This window comes from Sphaeramia orbicularis, chromosome 8 (genome assembly GCF_902148855.1).
Source record: "Sphaeramia orbicularis chromosome 8, fSphaOr1.1, whole genome shotgun sequence".
Classification (NCBI taxonomy): domain Eukaryota; kingdom Metazoa; phylum Chordata; class Actinopteri; order Kurtiformes; family Apogonidae; genus Sphaeramia; species Sphaeramia orbicularis.
In genome coordinates, this window is record NC_043964.1 from 36893825 (window position 1) to 36913598 (window position 19774).

The 19774-nt window shown below is 35.3% G+C and overlaps 2 protein-coding genes across 2 annotated transcripts; one reads left to right on the plus strand and one right to left on the minus strand.

Annotated features, from left to right (window-relative positions):
- Window positions 1-125: 125 nt before the first annotated feature.
- Window positions 126-10223, plus strand: LOC115423409 (G2/M phase-specific E3 ubiquitin-protein ligase-like). The gene is made up of 11 exons (XM_030140182.1): window positions 126-579; window positions 3319-3537; window positions 3919-4072; window positions 4238-4307; window positions 5280-5652; window positions 5889-5984; window positions 6619-6932; window positions 7179-7360; window positions 7516-7685; window positions 7994-8208; window positions 9318-10223. Exons 1-11 carry the CDS (start codon window positions 278-280, stop codon window positions 9548-9550), a joined length of 2328 nt encoding a protein of 775 aa, XP_029996042.1. The 5' UTR covers window positions 126-277; the 3' UTR covers window positions 9551-10223.
- On the minus strand, window positions 9841-13067 carry LOC115424840 (uncharacterized). Its single transcript, XM_030142241.1, has 4 exons — window positions 12765-13067; window positions 12274-12645; window positions 11131-11340; window positions 9841-9850 (listed from the first exon to the last, which is right to left on the minus strand). Exons 1-4 carry the CDS (start codon window positions 12947-12949, stop codon window positions 9841-9843), a joined length of 777 nt encoding a protein of 258 aa, XP_029998101.1. The 5' UTR covers window positions 12950-13067.
- Window positions 13068-19774: the final 6707 nt, after the last annotated feature.

The window sequence follows — 19774 nt, forward strand, 5'->3', positions numbered from 1 at the left end:
GTGCGTTTGATCTGGTTCGGGCTCAATAGCGTACCAAGTGCGCACGGAGTGCGCACGGAATTAGGTTTGAATATACTGAATGAAAGCCGATATATATGGAATGAAGTTTGAATATTTTTAATGAAGTTTGAATATTTTGAATGACGTCTGAATATTTATAATTAATTCTGAATATTTTGAATCAACTGAATATTTTGGATGGAGTCTAGCGCCATTTTGTGTTTTGATGTGACCACAATAACCACACCCATGTGGATGTTGGTGCCCATGTGACACCATGGAGTCTGCTCGGAATCTTGTTTCAGCTATTTTAAGTAATGAAGAGATCATTAATACACTTGCGAATGCATGTACTACAAGTCCAAATAATGTTAACAATACTAATGCTAACCGTGGGCAGTATGCCAGTGTGGACGAAGAAGTGCACTCACTATTTAATCGTGGAAGACCGCCTGCAATGAGCCCTAGAGGCCTGGCCCTGCCAGTTCCAAATGCGCCCTTTACCTCCGCGGTGCCCTCCGCAACAAGCCGTGCCTACAATCTTCGACCGTTCAACCGGAGGGGCTCAAAATTCAAGAGGTAACAATCTAAATTGAATTGTTGTTAAGAGTCGAAGCTTTTGTTTAGCCAGAAATAACCAGTAAACTGATAAAAACAGTTATTTTTTTACCGCTACTAGGTTATCGTGTGGATTATGTTTAAAGTAGGTAACTTTAGTTAAGTGGTTGAAGAGGTTACCGGTACGCAGTACGAAATGTAGGCCTCCAGCGTTAGCAATTCTTAACGATTCTCTCATTTCCCAGCATGATGTCTGGTTTTCCACACGAACCAGACAACGGGACCTCCAGAGTAACTGGACCATAAACCACTGTTGGGATTTGTCTGTCACTCACCAGGAGTGGACAGAATGACCAGAGTGGATCATATCATCCTACATGTTTTAAAATTATCATGGTCTCAGAATATTTAGTTCTGGAAAATATAATTGTGCTTCACTCTCTGTGTGTTTACAACGTTGTATGTGTGACATTGTGAATGATCTAATATGGAAAATGGTCAAACAAGTCCTGTTATGACCTGCTGAACTACTTTTCCCCACTCAAAAAACCCCTCAGGAATCAATAGGAAAATTAATAAGGAATTGGAGTGGTATGCAGAAAGGACAGTGGTATTGATATTGAAAAAATCCTATCAATTCCCATCACTAGGACAGAATATTAACCTGGAATTGGACTTATTCTAGTGGATTAAAAATTAAATATCAGCACTTCCACCAATGGGTTCACTTTTCCACATTTTATCATGTTTATTCTGCAAAGACAGTTTCAAAGGAAGAATATTGTTGCAGATACATTATGATACGGGCAACAAGCTATTGCTGCCATCATAATAGAGAAATCTTTAAATTTGATTGTGAAAAACCCTTTTATTCAACATGAGGGGGATCAGTATTATTTTTCCTCTCGAAATCTGTGAAAATATTTTGATCAACTGTGGTGGAAAGAAGTTTTTGGACACCCTTTGCATTTGGGATACATATTGCATTAAGAATCACTCTTAAGTCACTGAAGACTGTCAAGTCCTGTTCAATTCTCTAAACCCACATTCTGCACATGCTCCACTCCATCAAGGTCTAAACTGAAGGTTTCAGTCAATTAATGAAACACATCAAGGACATGTTGAAATTAAAGAGTTTAGTTTTTCTTCCTGTTAACACTAAACAAAATTTAATCATTTGCAACTGTGTCTGTCTGATGCAGCCACATATGTTAAAACACAAAACATTTTTCTGCAAATATTACATGATGATAAAAAAGAAAATGTCACAGGGAGCTCCACTGGTATTCAACCTATTAAAGGTGTTCCTGGAGAGGGCATAAATCCAAGGGAAAGAGAAATCAGGGCACTTACTATGGTGGGAAAACTTGACAGGGCTGGAGTAAAATAACACCTATGCATATAGGCACGTGCCTTCTTCAGAGTGTTACAAAGACAGACATTTATTTATACTAATGACAAAGAAAGACACTCATTTATAGTAATGGACATCAGGTGGGACAGCCAGTGAGGCAACTGTGAAAAGTTTTTTTGGGCACTAGGTGGGAGTAATTTTCTTGTGTTTTGAAAAACAGGATATGTCGGGGGTGAAAAAAAATAAGTAAGAAAATATTAAAGCAAATTAAAAAATGTAATTAAAAAATAAATTAATTAAAAGAAGAAAATTTGTAAATAGAAATAAATAAAATAAATAGGTAGATAAATAAGTGCAGAATAATAATCATAATAATAATAATGATAATAATAATAACAACAAATAAATGAAGGAAGAAAAAATAATCCACTAGGCTTCTCTTTGTTTGAGGCGTTTGACTGTCCCCACCCCTGGCATACATTATGATGGCTTCAATGTCAGAAACCATCAGAATCGAGTCATTTGTATGATTAGCCTACTGGATCTTTGTCCTCAAAGCCATGTGGCACCCAGGTTTGAATGGAGACTTCGATTTGTCACGCTATTTATAAATTATTTCTCAAAATGTTGAATTTCAGATTTGTTATTTTATTTTTTAACTTTTTAAAAAATATATATTTTTATTATATATACTTTGTATTAGTTTTTTTGTTTTTTGTGTGTTTTCGTATTTTTTTAAATTTATTTTTCTTTCTTTCTTTATTATAATTTTTTTCACTTATTTATTAATCAATTTATTTTATTTATTTCTCTTTGTTTTTTTAGTCTTTTCTTTTTTGAATTTATATGTATTATATATTTTTAAATTTAATTTATTTTTTATTTTTAGTTTTTTTATTTTATTTAAATTTTTTTGTATTGTTTTTTGGGTGCTTCTTGTATTTTTTTCCTTTTTTTTCTTTATTTTTTTCCCCCTCCGACATATTCTGTTTTTCAAAACACAAGAAAATTACTCTCACCTAGTGCCCAAAACAACTTTTCACAGTTGTCTCACTGGCTGTCCCACATGAAGTCCATTACTATAAATGAGTGTCTTTCTTTGACATTAGCATAAATGAGTGTTTGTCTTTGTAATACCCTGAAGAAGGTGCATGCTGATACATGTAGATGTTATTTTACGTCAGCACCGTCAATTTTTCCAACCATAATGAGTGCCCTGATTTCTCTTTCACTTGGATTGCATGATGATATTTGAGATTGTGCAAAGTCTTAAAAGTGTGGGACAACTTTTTTCCACAACTGTATGTATGCTGTGATAAATAGCCTAATCGTAAAACATTAAGTACATCTTTAACACTGTTTAATGTCGTGGAATACATTATTGTTTTTTGGTTAATTTTTGTAAGGTTTCAGGAACAATTAAGCAGTGTGGCTCAGTCTTTCACCAAAGAGGTCATTCTCCTGCCAGACCATACATCTACACATGTGCCGAGGCGTGACAGTAAAGCTTGGCTTTTTGAAAATGGACATATAAAATCTGCCTTGGAATTTTCCTGTGACTGGGACGCTGACAAAGTAATGCAGACAATAATGATGGCTTTCCAGCCAAATGTGGAAGGGTGCAGGTAAGTTTTTGATCTGTCTTGTCACATTTGTTACCTGTTTGATAATGGTATTTTTGCAACAGTAACATGACATTCTGTAGTTGGAAAGGTTTTGAATTTATTGTTGTTTACATCCCTTGTGGCAGCTGCTCATTTCTGACAAGCTGGCAAGGATATGTAACTACACAATTTTGGTTTTGACAAACCATTTTTGGTTAAATTTCTTCTCACAACTAGCTTTAAAATTGCATTCAAATGAGTTGAACTGATTAACTGAAATTGACAATGTAGCCTCCATGTCTGTGTGCAAACAAATGTACTGAAACTAAAACCTTTCCATAGGTTTCTGTAGTGTACCTTAACAAGTTTCATATACAGCATGCTTTTCTTTCATTCCCTCAGGTTACAAATCTTGATGCCGTGCCACTACAAGTTAGTTCAACCATCCCTTAGCTCTAATCAGACTTTGAATGGACACCTTGTGAAAAAACTGTTTCATCAGAAGTCAATTTATGTCAGGCCTGACAAGGTCATTCTAAGTGAGGAAAAACAACCTGTGAGTAGTGCTAAAGATTTCAAGAAATGTGACAATGACAATTGCAATGTATTTTTTGCTGGCTATTTTGAAATACTGTTATGCTATGCTCTGACAAAGTTTGTTAGTATAATTTTATTGAATGGATCCATAAAGTTTGTTTTACTTCTCTGCTATAATTGACAGTTATGTTCTGAGGAAGACAACCGGACAAACAGCCATGATTTTACAGAAATATCAGAAACTGACAAACATGGTAAATATAATTTTTTTCTACATGCATCCACAAAAAAGCTGAGAATGATGTTGGTTCTTTCACAGCTGGCTGTGCAGGGTAATGTGCATATGACTTTAATGATGAAGGCTTAAAAGCAATTGCAGGCAAGTAGTTATAGGTCCCAGTTAGAGTTCAGGCACAGGTATATGTAGCAACTCCAAAGCAAAAATACAAGGTAAGAAACCAACATTAGGCTTGTTAAAGATGAACTGGACCTTGACTGTTAAAGTGGCCAAGACCATGGGGTGTGACAAATCTGCAGTGTTCTTGATTAGTTTTCAGCAGCCTTCAGTCATTGCAGGAAGTCACAGCAACCCTTACATCCTGTTAAATCAGATTCTGCTCCATTAAAATGTAATCGGACTTCTGTATCAGTTTGTCTGCAGTGTACAGCTGTTTCAATACTGACAGGGTAATCAATTGAAATGTGAAAAAGGAATGTATTAAATACATTAATACTCAGAGGACAATGGCTTTCACTATTAATCAGTCGGATGCAGTCAGGGCTTTACATCTGTACAAATGTGAGAATCGACTAAACGTCACAATCAATAACACAATATGTATACTAACAGCATAAACTTTTGAATCGGAAAAATCAAAATCTGTCCCTCAGAAATGACATGGTTATGTAAAGTGTCATAGTTCAGTCAACAACCAATCAGGTGAGGGCTAAGTGTTTCCCATGTTCTTGGTCTGCAATTGGTTCAGAGCAACTGCAGCACCTGGCTCTAAAAACTATGGTTTTGTGAGGCTGTCATTGCTCATGCGTGTAAGACATTGGAGCAAATTGGTGTAAAGTCAGACGCAAATCTAACAAGCCTATTGCAACTTTTAATCTATTGCTAAATTCATGCATTGTACAAGCTCAAGATGTGGTCTGATGCTGACGCTGTTACTCAAATGTTACTCAAAATCTAAATATTAATCTGTTTTACTATGTTCTTGCAGTCACTGAAAGCATGCCTGGCATTCCCAAACATGTTGTGTCGGCCAACTCCATTGTTGAGGCCCCATCCTGCTTTAGTGGTGATCAAGTTGTCTGGTGTGTTGATACCAAAGATATTTCCACCGATGCACCCTCCATCTCAGCTGACACCCTAACACTGTCCACTAGTGCTCCTGTCATTATTGATGAAGAGACTCTCACCCCCTCCAGTGGAACTTCTGCTGTCTCCAGCAGCAACACCCATCACTTGCTGATCTGTCCCACTGCCAGTGCTAGTGCTGACACTCATTTGTCCTCCACCAATATCTCCAGTGTGTCTCATGGTCTCAACCAGCCCAGTGCATCTGGCAGTAGTTTGTCCAGCACGTCCTACAGGTATATCTTTTTAAAAATGTTCTGGTCTCTTTTAATGGTCCGGAATTCATAACTATTGGCCATATTTACAGTCTAATTTTTGTATTACAATAGATGTTCTTTACTTGATACTGTGATTCTCTAGTAACGCACTGTCCGTTGGCGTTATTAGACCATCAACATCTTCGTCCTGTGAAACTGTCATATCATATTTGTAGCTCTATGTCATTATAAAATGATACTGTTTTATTTTGTAGTGCATACCTCGACCTATTTGAGGAAGAATACCACTCTGATGACCCTGATCTCCAGGAAGCCATTTCAAGGTCTTTGGATTGCAGAGTAAATGAGAGGTTAGTAGAAGATGGTATATAAAGTGTAATTTATTTAAATTGTATTGCAGTATAAAACTTTGTGTGGACTAGTACAAAGATTAACTAGACAGCTGCAAGGTAACTATGATTAGCAAGCAGAATTTTAAGCATATGAGTGTTAAATGACAAAAAAACAACTTTTTCATATATGAAAAAGACCATTGAAGCAAAGATGACGGTGAGTCATCACTTGGTCCCTTAAAAGCAGGCTGCAACCCAAGTTGGTCAGAAATATCTTTATGTATACCTTTTTTTTTCTTATGAGATATGCATTCATTTCTGAAGTCATATTATCAACATTTATTTTAAAGCCATGGTATAAAATTTCTCAGTGACAATTATCCATGCTAGGATAATTTTTATGATATGCACATGTGTGATTTGTAATCAGTGTTGTAAGTGATTGCATTGCTCTTCACACTTTTTGTGATAAATTACTAGATAAGGTAATTCAAGATAAACAAGAGAAAGTAAAACTCTGACCTTTTTCTATCACAAATGTTTTTGTAAAACTTTAGTAAACATTGCTTACAATCTTAGGAATATTATATTATAGCTCAGTGGGCGAGTTAATATCATTTGCACTAACTACATTGTGTTATGAAAATTTCAGTGATTCAAGGATGGCTTTAGAGACAATTGTGGAACAGATTTCTTCAAGGGTCATTGATGCCTGCACTGTACGCTTCAATATCATAAGAAGAAATGTGTGGGATGGTGCATCCAGAGCTATGGGCAGATCAAATTTTTCACCTGAGAAGAAGGTGGATGTGAAGTTTACAGATGACTATGGAACATCTGAGGGTGCTGTGGACAATGGAGGACCTACTCGGGAGTTTTTCCGACTTTGTCTTCATGAAATTAAGGACAAAATTGGCATATTTGAGGGTCCACCTAATGCAAAAGTCCTCACATGCAACGCTAAAGGTACTTCTGAATAAATTAGTTTATATTGCTGCAAGAGGACACTATTGCATTTCTTTTGGCTTAATGGATACATTGCATCTTAAGATTTGTGAGGAAATGTAAATACTTTGGAGTTTTCTATTATACTGACACTGGGAAAGGAGCTTTGGCATAAAAATTAACCAGCTTTTTGTACATGTGACTTTTTTTTTTTTTTTTTTTTGGATGTAACCACTTTTTGTGATGTTTACTTTCATTTGATAACAGTGATGAAAGACAATGGATACTTCTATGCTGGTCAGATCATGGCAATGTCAATTGCCCATGGGGGACAGAGTCCATGTTTCCTGTCTGAACTCTTGTACGAGTGTCTTCAAAAGGGTCCAGACAATGTAAAGGTCACAGCTGAACATATTACTGATGAAGAAACAAGGTCACAGGTGTTGTCGGTGAGCACATTTTTCTGATTCTATTGAATTTCTAATGCAGTTATTTTGCCTGTACACATTAACATGCAAGGTAAACGGTAAAGCTAATAGTCGTTGAAGCTTCTAAGTAATGGGGTCAACGAAAAATCACTACCTTCCTATCATTTTGTTTTTAGATCTTACAGGCTGAGACTGAAACGCAACTGCAAGATGCCGTTGCACAAGCAGCCAGCTTGATCAACCTTGCTGGTCACAACGTTCGCATAACACTTGCAAACAAACAAGAGACTGCTTTGGACTTGGCTCACTGGTATGTCCTTCAGCGGACCCGTGCACATTTTGAAAGGTATGTTCTTGTCTGAGCACATAATGGTACATTGGCAAAAAACAAACGATTGTTAGTTGTAGTAAAATGGTAGAAATGGAAAAGATGAGAGAAAATCAAATACAAGGAAAAAGCTTAAGTTTTGTACAAAGAATGCTACTGCAGGGTATATAAAAGATTCAAGATATATAATTTTCTATAACACCAGTCCAAGCAGACATATAATTTTCTGCAATTCATTGAAGGAACTTACTAAATTAAATATGGACAAAACTTGCATCACAGGTTTCTAGTCACAAACACATTAGGATTTATTTTCTTTTGACTAGGTTCAGAGATGGCCTAAAATCTCTAGGTGTCCAAGATGCTCTCCAGAGAAACCCTATACAGATGAAGTGTCTTTTTGTGAAGGCTGAAAAGGCTTTAACAGCGACAGATGTGGAGAATCTCTTCCAGATCATTCATTCTGAAAGGGGAAGTAATGCATTCCAACGAGAATGCCGGGCCCTGGCTTTCTGGCAAGACTACCTCCAGGATGCTGAATGTAAGTTTTCAATTTGCAGTGTTTCAATGTAAGACATTGTTTAGGCTGAAGCCCCAAAGGGGGCAGAGCCATGTTGATTTTGTGTTTACTGTTGTCTGCTGAGGCTATTATTTCCATGAGCTGGAATTAACTTCTGTCTTCCAAGTTCAGGTGTGGTGATGTCCGATTCTTTCTTCCCTGTCCTGTTCTACAAAAACACCCTAAAGATTTTTTTTTCTTAATAAGTGCACTTATTAATATTGTGCTGAAACCAGATGTGGTTTTTCATTTTGGATGTCATAATGTAAGTGTAGTTTCTTTTCTTTTTTTTTTTTAAAGCTTACATGAAAGCAAAATGTGCTTTACTTACAAGTCTGTTCTAGCTGTTCTCCAATTTATCTTTATCCACATAGTCTTTATTTACACATTACTTCTGATCATCAGTAATGTCATTGTGTAAATATTATGTGAAAGCACCAATGATAACCATATATTATTGCTGCAATATCAATATTGATGCATTTGGTCAGTAATATTGTGATTCTACTTTCTCCATATCACCCAACCCTAGGATACCATAGAGGGCCTCACCTGTGCAAAGGTTACAATATTGTGACCTTCATTATGGCTGTGTGTAAATAATAGGTTATTTATGTATCAGCAGACCATCCAGCACTTGGTGTTAATCAATGCTATCTTTCCCTGCAAATTAAACACTTTTTTTTTTTCTGGCATTATAGCAAACCCTTAGACATTACTGTCATGGCAATAAATAAAAAATCAAGTGGTGGTTAAAGGGAACTACTCGCCCCTCTTACCTGTCTTTAGTATCATTCCAGATCAGGGGTGCCCAATTTTGGTCGAGAGCTACTATCCTACTTGTTTTTAGATGTGTCCCTGTTCCAACATATTCGACGGTCGTTATCAGGCTTCTGCAGTGCTTAATGATAGGCTTATCAAGTGAATCGGGTGTTTTTAGAAGAGGGATAAATCTAAAACTAGGATAGGATAGTAGCACTCGAGGACCAGGATTGGGCACCTCTGCTCCAGATGTATAATTATGTACTCTATAAAAAGACAAGTAGACGTGGTTCTCATCTACTTTTGTTTTTTGTTTTTTTTTTTCACAGTTGAAAAAGATGTCCATCTGGAGGATATTCTTGTGTTCTTCACTGGATGTGACAGCATTCCAGCACTGGGTTTCTCCCCAAAGCCAAGCCTCGAGTTCATCACCTATTCCCGATTTCCAGTGGCCAATACTTGTGAAAACATTCTTCGCATACCAATTCATTTAGTCTACTCTGACTTCAAAGCTGATATGAATTTTGCCATACGGAATTCACCAGGATTTGGAAGAGCGTGAGGTATTATGGAGGGCTTGAAGAGGTTGAGCGCTTGAGTTATGAGGAAGATATGTAGTTCCTGTTTCGTTTAGTTTTTTTGATGCAAATTCAGCATTTACTATAATAAGAATAGGCACAAATAGTCAAACAATTTAAGTTAAATTTGATATATCTTAAGCCCTGGTTTTGTGTTTAAAATTTAATAATGTGCAGTTGAACTTTTTTTTTTTTAAATGTGAGGCACTTTGTTGACCACTACTGAACAACTATGTTTGTCTCCACCCCTGGCAATGTTGGTTGATTAGTACCCCTACAGGGAACTGTAAACAAAATACACAAATTAAGCATTAAAATTTATAAAATCAGTTAGTTTAGGTTGTGACAATGCCATGTTTAAGGTTTGGATTGTAAAGGCATAATTTTCAATAATAAGGTTGGTTAGGAAAAGGTCAAAGGGTTAAATAAGAATATAAATGACAATGGTCATAGTTACTATCAAACACTGGGTTAGTTACAAATGGTGTTTACATTTTGTTTGAAATGGGAGACAAACAATGGCCTCCTGTAATGTAAAGCTCAACCCCCATTTCTATGGCAGACGGTTCCCCCTCATGCGTTGTGCATTGGATCTCTAACAAAGTGTTCTATATTCCTGGTTTGCATGTACTGACTTATTGTCCTTCAGTATCTGTTGTGAAATAAAGGCACACCAGACTTTAGATGTCATTTCTTTTTATTTCAAGTTAAGTATACACATTTTTAGATCTTAAAAAGCAGGCTTCATCTTCAATATGGTGCAATAACACATTATGCATGATACAAAATACACACTACATTCAGTATTTATATGGTCATAACAATTTGGTTTGTCATGAAACAAGTGTATTTTAAGCTGTAAGTGTATTAAGAATATACTACTTCTGTCCAAGGACCTGTAGACTCTTGTCCATCTTTGTCCTTTAAAAGGCACGAGTGAAGGTTAAAATAGTCTTTGCAAATCGAGTGTCTTACAAAATATCAGCATAGAACTTTGATTTTCTCACAATAACGTTGTATAATGCACTGGTCATCTGTCTGACATCACCGTAACTACTGTGAGATGAACAGCAACGTATTGGTAGATTAAACATTTATTTCAAGCAGGTTACATGCTGAGAGAAAAAGTTCTATCCCATGATTTCCATCATCCTCCAAGGGATTAATTGGCCCCAACTCAACATCCCACTGGTGATCATAAGGGTGTTGCCCATGCACCTGATATGCTGTTCTTTGATGTTGAGGAAGTTGAAGCATTCCAACCGTCCACAGTTGCAGTGGTGACCAGCTTTCCATTGTTCGTAAGCTGTGGTTGTTCCACTGTCTTACAAACTCATCCACAGATCTATTTATCCTTGGAAGGTAAACATGGTGAAGAGCCCTAATATGAAGTGGATCAGTGCCATCTAAAATTCCAAAATTTTCCATAAAGAGGAAAAGGTCTTTAAAGTATGCTGACACAACCCTGTTGAGTTCTCCCCATAATCTTTCAATTCTTTGATTATGAACACTACGTCCAACCATAAAACTCCCCCTATTTGCCCCTCGATTTTGTATCATAAACCTTGCAATATCAATATTCTCACTACCAGCATCACCCCTGACATGTTGTGGGAGCCCAAAAACATCAACAGCACGCTGGAAAAGTTGTAATGCAGTTGATGCTCTGTTGTCTGTGCAGCATCTCAGGTAGGTAATGCAGCGACTATATCCATCAACTCCTCCATGAAAGACAAATCCCCATGGATTTATCTTGTGGTTTGTGTCAATATGCCTAGAATAAGAGGAAATGCATCATTATTATTTTGATTATTATGAACCACATTGAATATACTGTATATCAAAATGTACCGTCTTTGACTCTTCTAGGCTATTGCTACTTGGTGATAAAAACTTCCCAACCCCAAAGATCATGCATGTGTACAAAGTAAAAAAATAATGTAGCACCTTACATTATAGCTCAGTAATAATGTAGCAATTTATGAAAATTTAGAATAAGTACTTGACATAATATTGCATAAATTATGTTTATTGTTGTAACTTGTTACCTGACAAGATTTATGGTTGTTTCTGTGTAACTGCCATAAATCTGCCTGCAAAATACTAAACTACCTTTTCAGCATTTTAGGGGCAGTAGTTCAATCACCACACATCAGCACTTGCCCCTTCCTAGTCGCTACTGAGGTGCCTTTGGCCTTTGAGCAAGGCTCTTAGCCTCAGCTGCTCCAGTGGTGCTGCCAATTGCCCATCTGATCAAACTCTTTATAAACTGGGCAGCTTGTGTAAACCCTCAGTCTCAAAGCTTCTTACGACTGTCATGTGTTGTTCTTTGGTTGCTCATAAGCCATTCTTAGTGTCGCATACTTGAAGATATTTTTATTTTAAACACGCAGAAGATATTTTTATTTCAAACACGCAGAGATTTTACAGCATAACATGAGTAACTCTACTGTTACTTCATTAGTGTAATACTACTACATATTTCTGGTTGGCAGAGTGCTCACAAACATCAAACTCCATCTGGTGGGGAAACTGGGTTACTACATTAGTACTGCACGCTTATATTCTACTGCAAAACCAGTAGCTTCCCCTCTCTTAAACCTTTTTGAATACTGTAAATAAAACTTTTTTAAAAAAAAAGTATAATCTTGTAAAAATATGTATATAGTGACTTATACCTTAATGAAATTTACAAATCAACACATACCACACTTGATTTGGGATAGAAACATTGTAGACCCTCCGCTGAATTGCCCTCCGTCCTCTTAACATTCTTCCTACTGGATCGACAATTCTTAATCGCTCTCGCACTCGCCATCGTTGAACTCGGATTCCTCTCCCTCTCAAACTACCAGTGATGTAAGTCTCTCCAGAGCCAGGGGTTTGTCTAAGAACCTCATTGATAAGATAATCAAGATCATCATTTGAAATGTTATTGAAATTCCCGTAGTCCAGTAAACCAAGCTGTGTCCTGTGGTTGTACAGTGTTCGAATGTTGACAGACAGTATTCGAGATATGGCCATCCAGCTAAATCCTAAGTCCCGCATGTTAGTCAGTTGAGCAGCTGTTATGTTGTACCTTAAAAGAGAAAAAAATAAATAAAATGCGTTAATGTGTGTGTAAATACTTGCTTACAAGTAACACTTCTGCATTAAAAGAGTTACACTCAGCAGCCAAAATTATTCAAATTCACTTACTTTGGTCTTCCTCTCTGAGATGCAGAATGCGTGTCCATACAATGCCTTTGTATATCAGCTTCTGCCTGAAGTGTTATTTCAGCCAACATCTCCTGAAGTAACTCGTAAATTCTTTCAAGATTCATGCATAATGTTCTTTCAACAAGGTTTTGTTGAGCATTATTACCCACAAGCAATAAGAACATCGCAATAGTGGTAATATGATCCTCAAGGTGACGCGATATAACCTCCAAACTGTTTGTGTCATTTGGAGTAGGGCCAGGTGATGCAAAAAAGTTGTCGAGTTCAGCAAAGTATTGGAATATTCCAACTGAAGCCATGTTGCAAAGCCAGGGAATTCAGAAGAGTATCACTTTGACGACAAGTAAATGACTTGAGTTCACTCAGTATTCTTAAATGTAAGTATACTTATTCAAACTTCGTTCTATATATATCAGCTTTCATTCAAAATATTCAAACTTCGTTCTATATATATCAGCTTTCATTCAAAATATTCAAACTTCGTTCTATATATATCAGCTTTCATTCAAAATATTCAAACTTCGTTCTATATATATCAGCTTTCATTCAAAATATTCAAACTTCGTTCTATATATATCAGCTTTCATTCAAAATATTCAAACTTCGTTCTATATATATCAGCTTTCATTCAAAATATTCAAACTTCGTTCTATATATATCAGCTTTCATTCAAAATATTCAAACTTCGTTCTATATATATCAAGTAATTTTTGCATGCGTCCGGTTGGGTGTGAAATCGAGCGCAATCCGTGCGCACTTGGTGAGCTATTGAGCCCGAACCAGATCAAACGCACAACGAGTTTTACTCATGGTGCAAGTACCAACTCCCATCATGCATTGCAGAGTGGCCATTACTCAAGACTTGCAAGAGGGTCTAGGTTTTTTTTTTATTTTTTAAACTAAACGTATTTATTTGCTTTCGTACAAACTACATAGTAATTATGACATATACAACATAATGAAGATATAACAAAGTAAACAACGATTGAACAGAACAGAAAATTACAGAATATTGCCAGGGGACAAATACATGTATGGAAAAAAATTCTACTTTAAAGTTATAAAATGTAAATAAATCAGTGGTCTTAACAACTTTTTTTTTTTTTAATTTTCAGAACAAGAGAGTCTAGCTGTGGAAGTCCATAGAAAATGGAGCTCCACTTCCGTTCAGACCATGTGACTTCCACTCAAACCCGGAAATACGCCACTTTTATTTATTTACATCTTTAAACGTACAAAACTCTCGATGGGATGCAGCACAAAGACAAAAAGGGACTAGCAAGGCTGCTTATTAACAAATTAAATATGTATGTCACTGAAAGAGAAACGACAATACACAAAAGCGCATTTTGTCAAAGTTATAGATATTTAGAAACATCTGCACATAAAAGGCTTCCATTTTCGTTTGAGTCCTTTAGGAGTGACAAAGACAAAAACTAGGCTCTTAGCTCAATGTTCAACACACAAAGGAAATAATTTTTGTTTTGTATTTACGTTTATGAATGTGGTATTTACCCATAATTATGTAACAACTTGTGAAGAGTTCCTTTGGAAAATTATGTTACTTGTTCTACATTAGTTACTTTATCCATTTTCAGCCAGTCTATGTCATTCCAGAAATAGCTTGTAATTGAACACGAGTAAAAAAAAAAAGTGATCATTATTTTCCTCTTCCTGAAAGCACAATCCATATGGTTAGGGTTACTTTTGAAATGTATTCCTTTACAGATTACACTCCCAAAAAGTAATCTGTACTATAATTCGTTACATTAACCAATCTGAGTATTGTAATCCTAATACTTGGATTAATTTCACATTTTCTTGAATTTTATACCATATGAATGTAGCAAATCTCACCAATTTTATTACATTGTGGGGCTGAGGCTGCTTTCACTTGGAATCAATGACAGTGGATGGAGACACTGGGTTTATTTTCAGTTGAAAGATTTCACTGACAGTCACTTTTTCTTTAGTTTTCTCTGTTTTTGACTAAAGATTCTAGATTCAAAGTGTTTATTGCCATGTGTAAACAGGTTTCCCTGTACAAGGAAAATCTTATTTTGCCATTCACACTGAACGCCACAAGAGTTTAAGTATAAAAATTTGAAGAGAATAATTAAACTAGGATGTTACAAAACCAAAACAAAGCGTTAATTAAAAATGACATGCAATAGAAAAGGCATAAAAATATAAACTAGTATTACCAAGAGAAAAAAAAATTATATTTAAATAAATGTGCAACATCTGGTAATTGTGTAAATTGTCAGACACATGGCACAGAGCATGTGCAAAACTGCCTGAGAAAAGTCAGATGTTAATGTGCAGAATTATCAGAAATACAGTCTGAACAGTCCAAGATAGCAGTATGACATATGATTCTATGATAAACAGTATGATATATGATAATCAGCATGATATATAAGGTGCATAAAATATCAGAGATATAATAATCCTCAACTTTAATCTGAGATTTTATGAACACCTACATGATCAGTGAATTTAATATGGGAAAATACCTGATTTACATTAAAAAAAAAAAAAGCAAATACAGAGGATGATATATAATGGTGAGCAATCATTTTAGAAAGGTTAAATAAAATTAATTTAGGAACTGCCACCAAAGTAGTACTGGGCCTTTATGGGTAAATACACAGAGCTTTGTGTGTATACTTTATTTTTAAGATTTTACTTGACTCAGTGTATTACCCTGGTACTTGAAATATGGTGCTTGAATTTCAGTGATTCAAAATTGCTAATTTGATAAAAGCACACGCAACTTTACACTGCAGTTTGCAGGAGATTTTTTTTTTTTATTCAATCACTCAACAAGTGCATGTGTCCTCTGGCCTTACAACAACACTTGGGCACATGTTCAGTAATATACAACAAACATCAACTATTTTAGAAGGGTAACCTCACCCTCACATGGAAGCAACAAACTGACTGGTGTCCTCCAACAGTACTTGCTACACAACTTGCACATTACCCTTTCTGCATGGATTGTAAGGTGTGATATAACATGTGTCTCTTCCACGTCTTTTGCATCAAGTTGTCATCTGCCTTTAGTGAAAACCCCCACGCTGGTCTTCCTCTGCAGCTCTGGCTTCATCTTCACATCTCCTGGACACTGTCAGATGACATCTGTGTTGTCTGTGGACATGTTGGTGTGACGATGTGGCTGCCCCTTCAGAGTTACCCAAAAGACAGGCTGGAGCCCAAGTCTGGATGAGCCTGGTCCATCTCATATGCTGGTTTACCTTGGGGAAAGCATCGGCGTTCAAATAAAGCATTGCAATTGTCAGTGGGCAGTAGTGCGTCAATTTAAAATGAATTTAAATGACAAACCATACTGTTAAAAAATCAACATGCTTTACTCATCCCCAGAGTGATAATGACTTTAAAATAGTAAATTTGGCACAGATATACCAACACAAAAGTCTTCTAATTGAGATGGCATCATAGTGAGTGTCTGGTGTTGTGTCAGTTTGTCATCCTTTACTATCCACTACTAGTTCTGGCTAATACACATAGACCATAGATGAACTACAGACACTTATCACAGGGTCAAGTACAGTTTCTACACATGACTTCAAGCTTATAAATAGACAAATATCACTTTCTGCACTTTACTCTGACACAAATGATTAATGAACTTAATAAACCACTCACTATTGCTGTTAACCTGTCTTTTCCCTGTTTTAATTACCATTTTTAGTCTCTAAAACACCCTTTGAACAGTGAGTTTAAAGCATTGTATTTGAATGTATTGATACCATACCATTTAACAGTGATCTGATATCTATCCTTTAGTAACACAGTTCCTTGGTCTAGTTTGAACCAATACGCACATGTTAAAGGTCATCAACTACGGTATTAGCTTAGCAACTGCATTAGCATGGGTCGAGGTCCACACATGTAATCAGACTCATAAACACTCATATGTTTGACATGTCTTGGTCAGAGTGTGTGTCTTCTGTACCTCTTGTCCATGTGTGACTCTTCCTTTAGTTCATGGTAGTTTCTATCACACACATACAACATGTTCTTTTGGACCTGAGTTCCACTGAGCAGCGTCCACCACATTAGCTCATAGCCGAACACAACTGGGCTTTAGCTTCACAACGAGTCCCCTCAGAGGGTAGTTCAGAAGAAATACTACGGTTCTATGTCTGTGTTCAATTAGAACAGCTTACCTGCAAAACACAAGATGTGGTTACTAACCGGTGCGGACTTGTTGACAGGTTCTCAGCTTTGTCACGTACTGGCCGAACTGACCGTGTGTGTACGACCGACACCTACTGATGCACAAGGCGCCCTCTGCTGGTCAAAGGAAATAGAGCTTTTACAACACTCAAGAAGAACAGAACGGAAAGGTTGAGTAATGGCCACTCTGCAGTCAGCACCATGAGGAAAATCCGATGCGCGTTTGATCTGGTTCGGGCTTAATAGCGTGCCAAGTGCGCACGGAGTGCGCTCAAAGTTCCCTGCTACCGGACACACGTAAAAATCACCTGATATATATTGAATGAAGTTTGAATATTTTGAATGAAAGCTGATATATATTGAATGAAAGCTGATATATATTGAATGAAAGCTGATATATTTGGAATGAAAGCTGATATATTTGGAATGAAAGCTGATATATATTGAATGAAAGCTGATATATATTGAATGACGTTTGAATATTTTGAATGAAAGCTGATATATATGGAATGAAAGCTGATATATATGGAATGAAAGCTGATATATATTGAATGAAAGCTGATATATATGGAATGAAAGCTGATATATATTGAATGAAAGCTGATATATATGGAATGAAAGCTGATATATATTGAATGAAGTTTGAATATTTTTAATGAAAGCTGATATATTTGGAATGAAAGCTGATATATATGGAATGAAAGCTGATATATATTGAATGAAAGCTGATATATATGGAATGAAAGCTGATATATATTGAATGAAAGCTGATATATTTGGAATGAAAGCTGATATATATGGAATGAAAGCTGATATATATTGAATGAAAGCTGATATATATTGAATGAAGTTTGAATATTTTGAATGAAAGCTGATATATATGGAACGAAAGCTGATATATATGGAATGAAAGCTGATATATATGGAATGAAAGCTGATATATATGGAATGAAAGCTGATATATATGGAATGAAAGCTGATATATATTGAATGAAAGCTGATATATACTGAATGAAGTTTGAATATTTTGAATGAAAGCTGATATATATTGAATGAAGTTTGAATATTTTGAATGAAAGCTGATATATATTGAATGAAGTTTGAATATTTTGAATGAAAGCTGATATATATGGAATGAAAGCTGATATATATTGAATGAAGTTTGAATATTTTGAATGAAAGCTGATGTATATGGAATGAAAGCTGATATATATTGAATAAAGTTTGAATATTTTGAATGAAAGCTGATATATATTGAATGAAGTTTGAATATTTTGAATGAAAGCTGATATATATGGAATGAAAGCTGATATATATTGAATGAAGTTTGAATATTTTGAATGAAAGCTGATATATATTGAATGAAGTTTGAATATTTTGAATGAAAGCTGATATATATGGAATGAAGTTTGAATATTTTGAATGAAAGCTGATATATATGGAATGAAGTTTGAATATTTTGAATGAAAGCTGATATATATTGAATGAAGTTTGAATATTTTGAATGAAAGCTGATATATATTGAATGAAGTTTGAATATATGGATTGAAAGTGTATATATATTGAATGAATTTCAGACATTCAATCCATATATTCAGACTTTCATAATATATATATAATAATTTCCTAAACGGCATGCCATAATATATATATATATATATATATATATATATATATATATATATATATATATATATAATGATTTTTTTTTTTTTCTGTTGTTTTGATAATTTCTTTCCTGCTACATCTTATTATCCTTGAATGGAGCGATACTAACGCCCAATAATTGGGATTAATAAAGTATTCTGATGCTGATGTATTGTGAAAGGATAGTTTGAAAATGTGAATATTTTCATGTAATTTAAAATTTTTTACTCTAAAACAGGGAGAACAAAAAATGGGGGTTGTCATTCTCTACAGCTTAATATGATGGTACACTGTAGACCTGAATAAATTAGCAGAACTCAAAAAAAAGTGAGACAATCAGTTGCCACATTTATTTTGAGTTCATAAACTCAAACATTTGAGTATATCAGAGCTTAAATGTTTGGAGTTTATATTAAATGTACTTTTAAATTATAGGTAAATTAAATTACCAATTTGGCCAAGTCAGAATATTCATTCATCTTTCTCATTGCAATAACTCAATATAACTTAATAATTTCAAGTATGAAAACTCAGGATTTCATGTTCAATGAACTTAACATTTATTAGTTTTTTCTTTCGATCTTCTGATTTTACATAACTCAAAAACATAAACTTGCTGAAACTCAAAATCATTTACCTTCAAACTTAAATATTTGCAGCAACTGATTGCCTTAAACATATCAAGTACTCCTGATTTAAAAGACCAAAAAAAAAAAAACACATCAAATTAAAAATCTAATTTTTTTTTTCTATTCAAAAGTTTTGTGGAAACTTTTCTTGCCCATTCTTTTAAGATGAACATGTAGTAGTGGAAAATATTCAAAATCAGAAAACTGTTAATACAACATTACCAGTTGAGTTTAGAAAGATTATTGCCCACACCTGTGCCTTTTAGCATTAAAAGAAACACAAATAATATTTGAAAGAAACAAGTACAAAGGAACACTTTGGGCCATCTGGTTGTAAACTTGCAGTTTCAAAACTGTACATTAACAAGTACAAGGAAGTGTGCAGCCTTCCTTTGGCTATCTGGTTTAAATCTAGCAACTTCAGGGTGCACTGTGTAGCTTTAGAAAAGAAATTCAAACTCAACTCTACTGGTCCGACCCACACAAGACGGAACTGGGCTGAATGTGGAA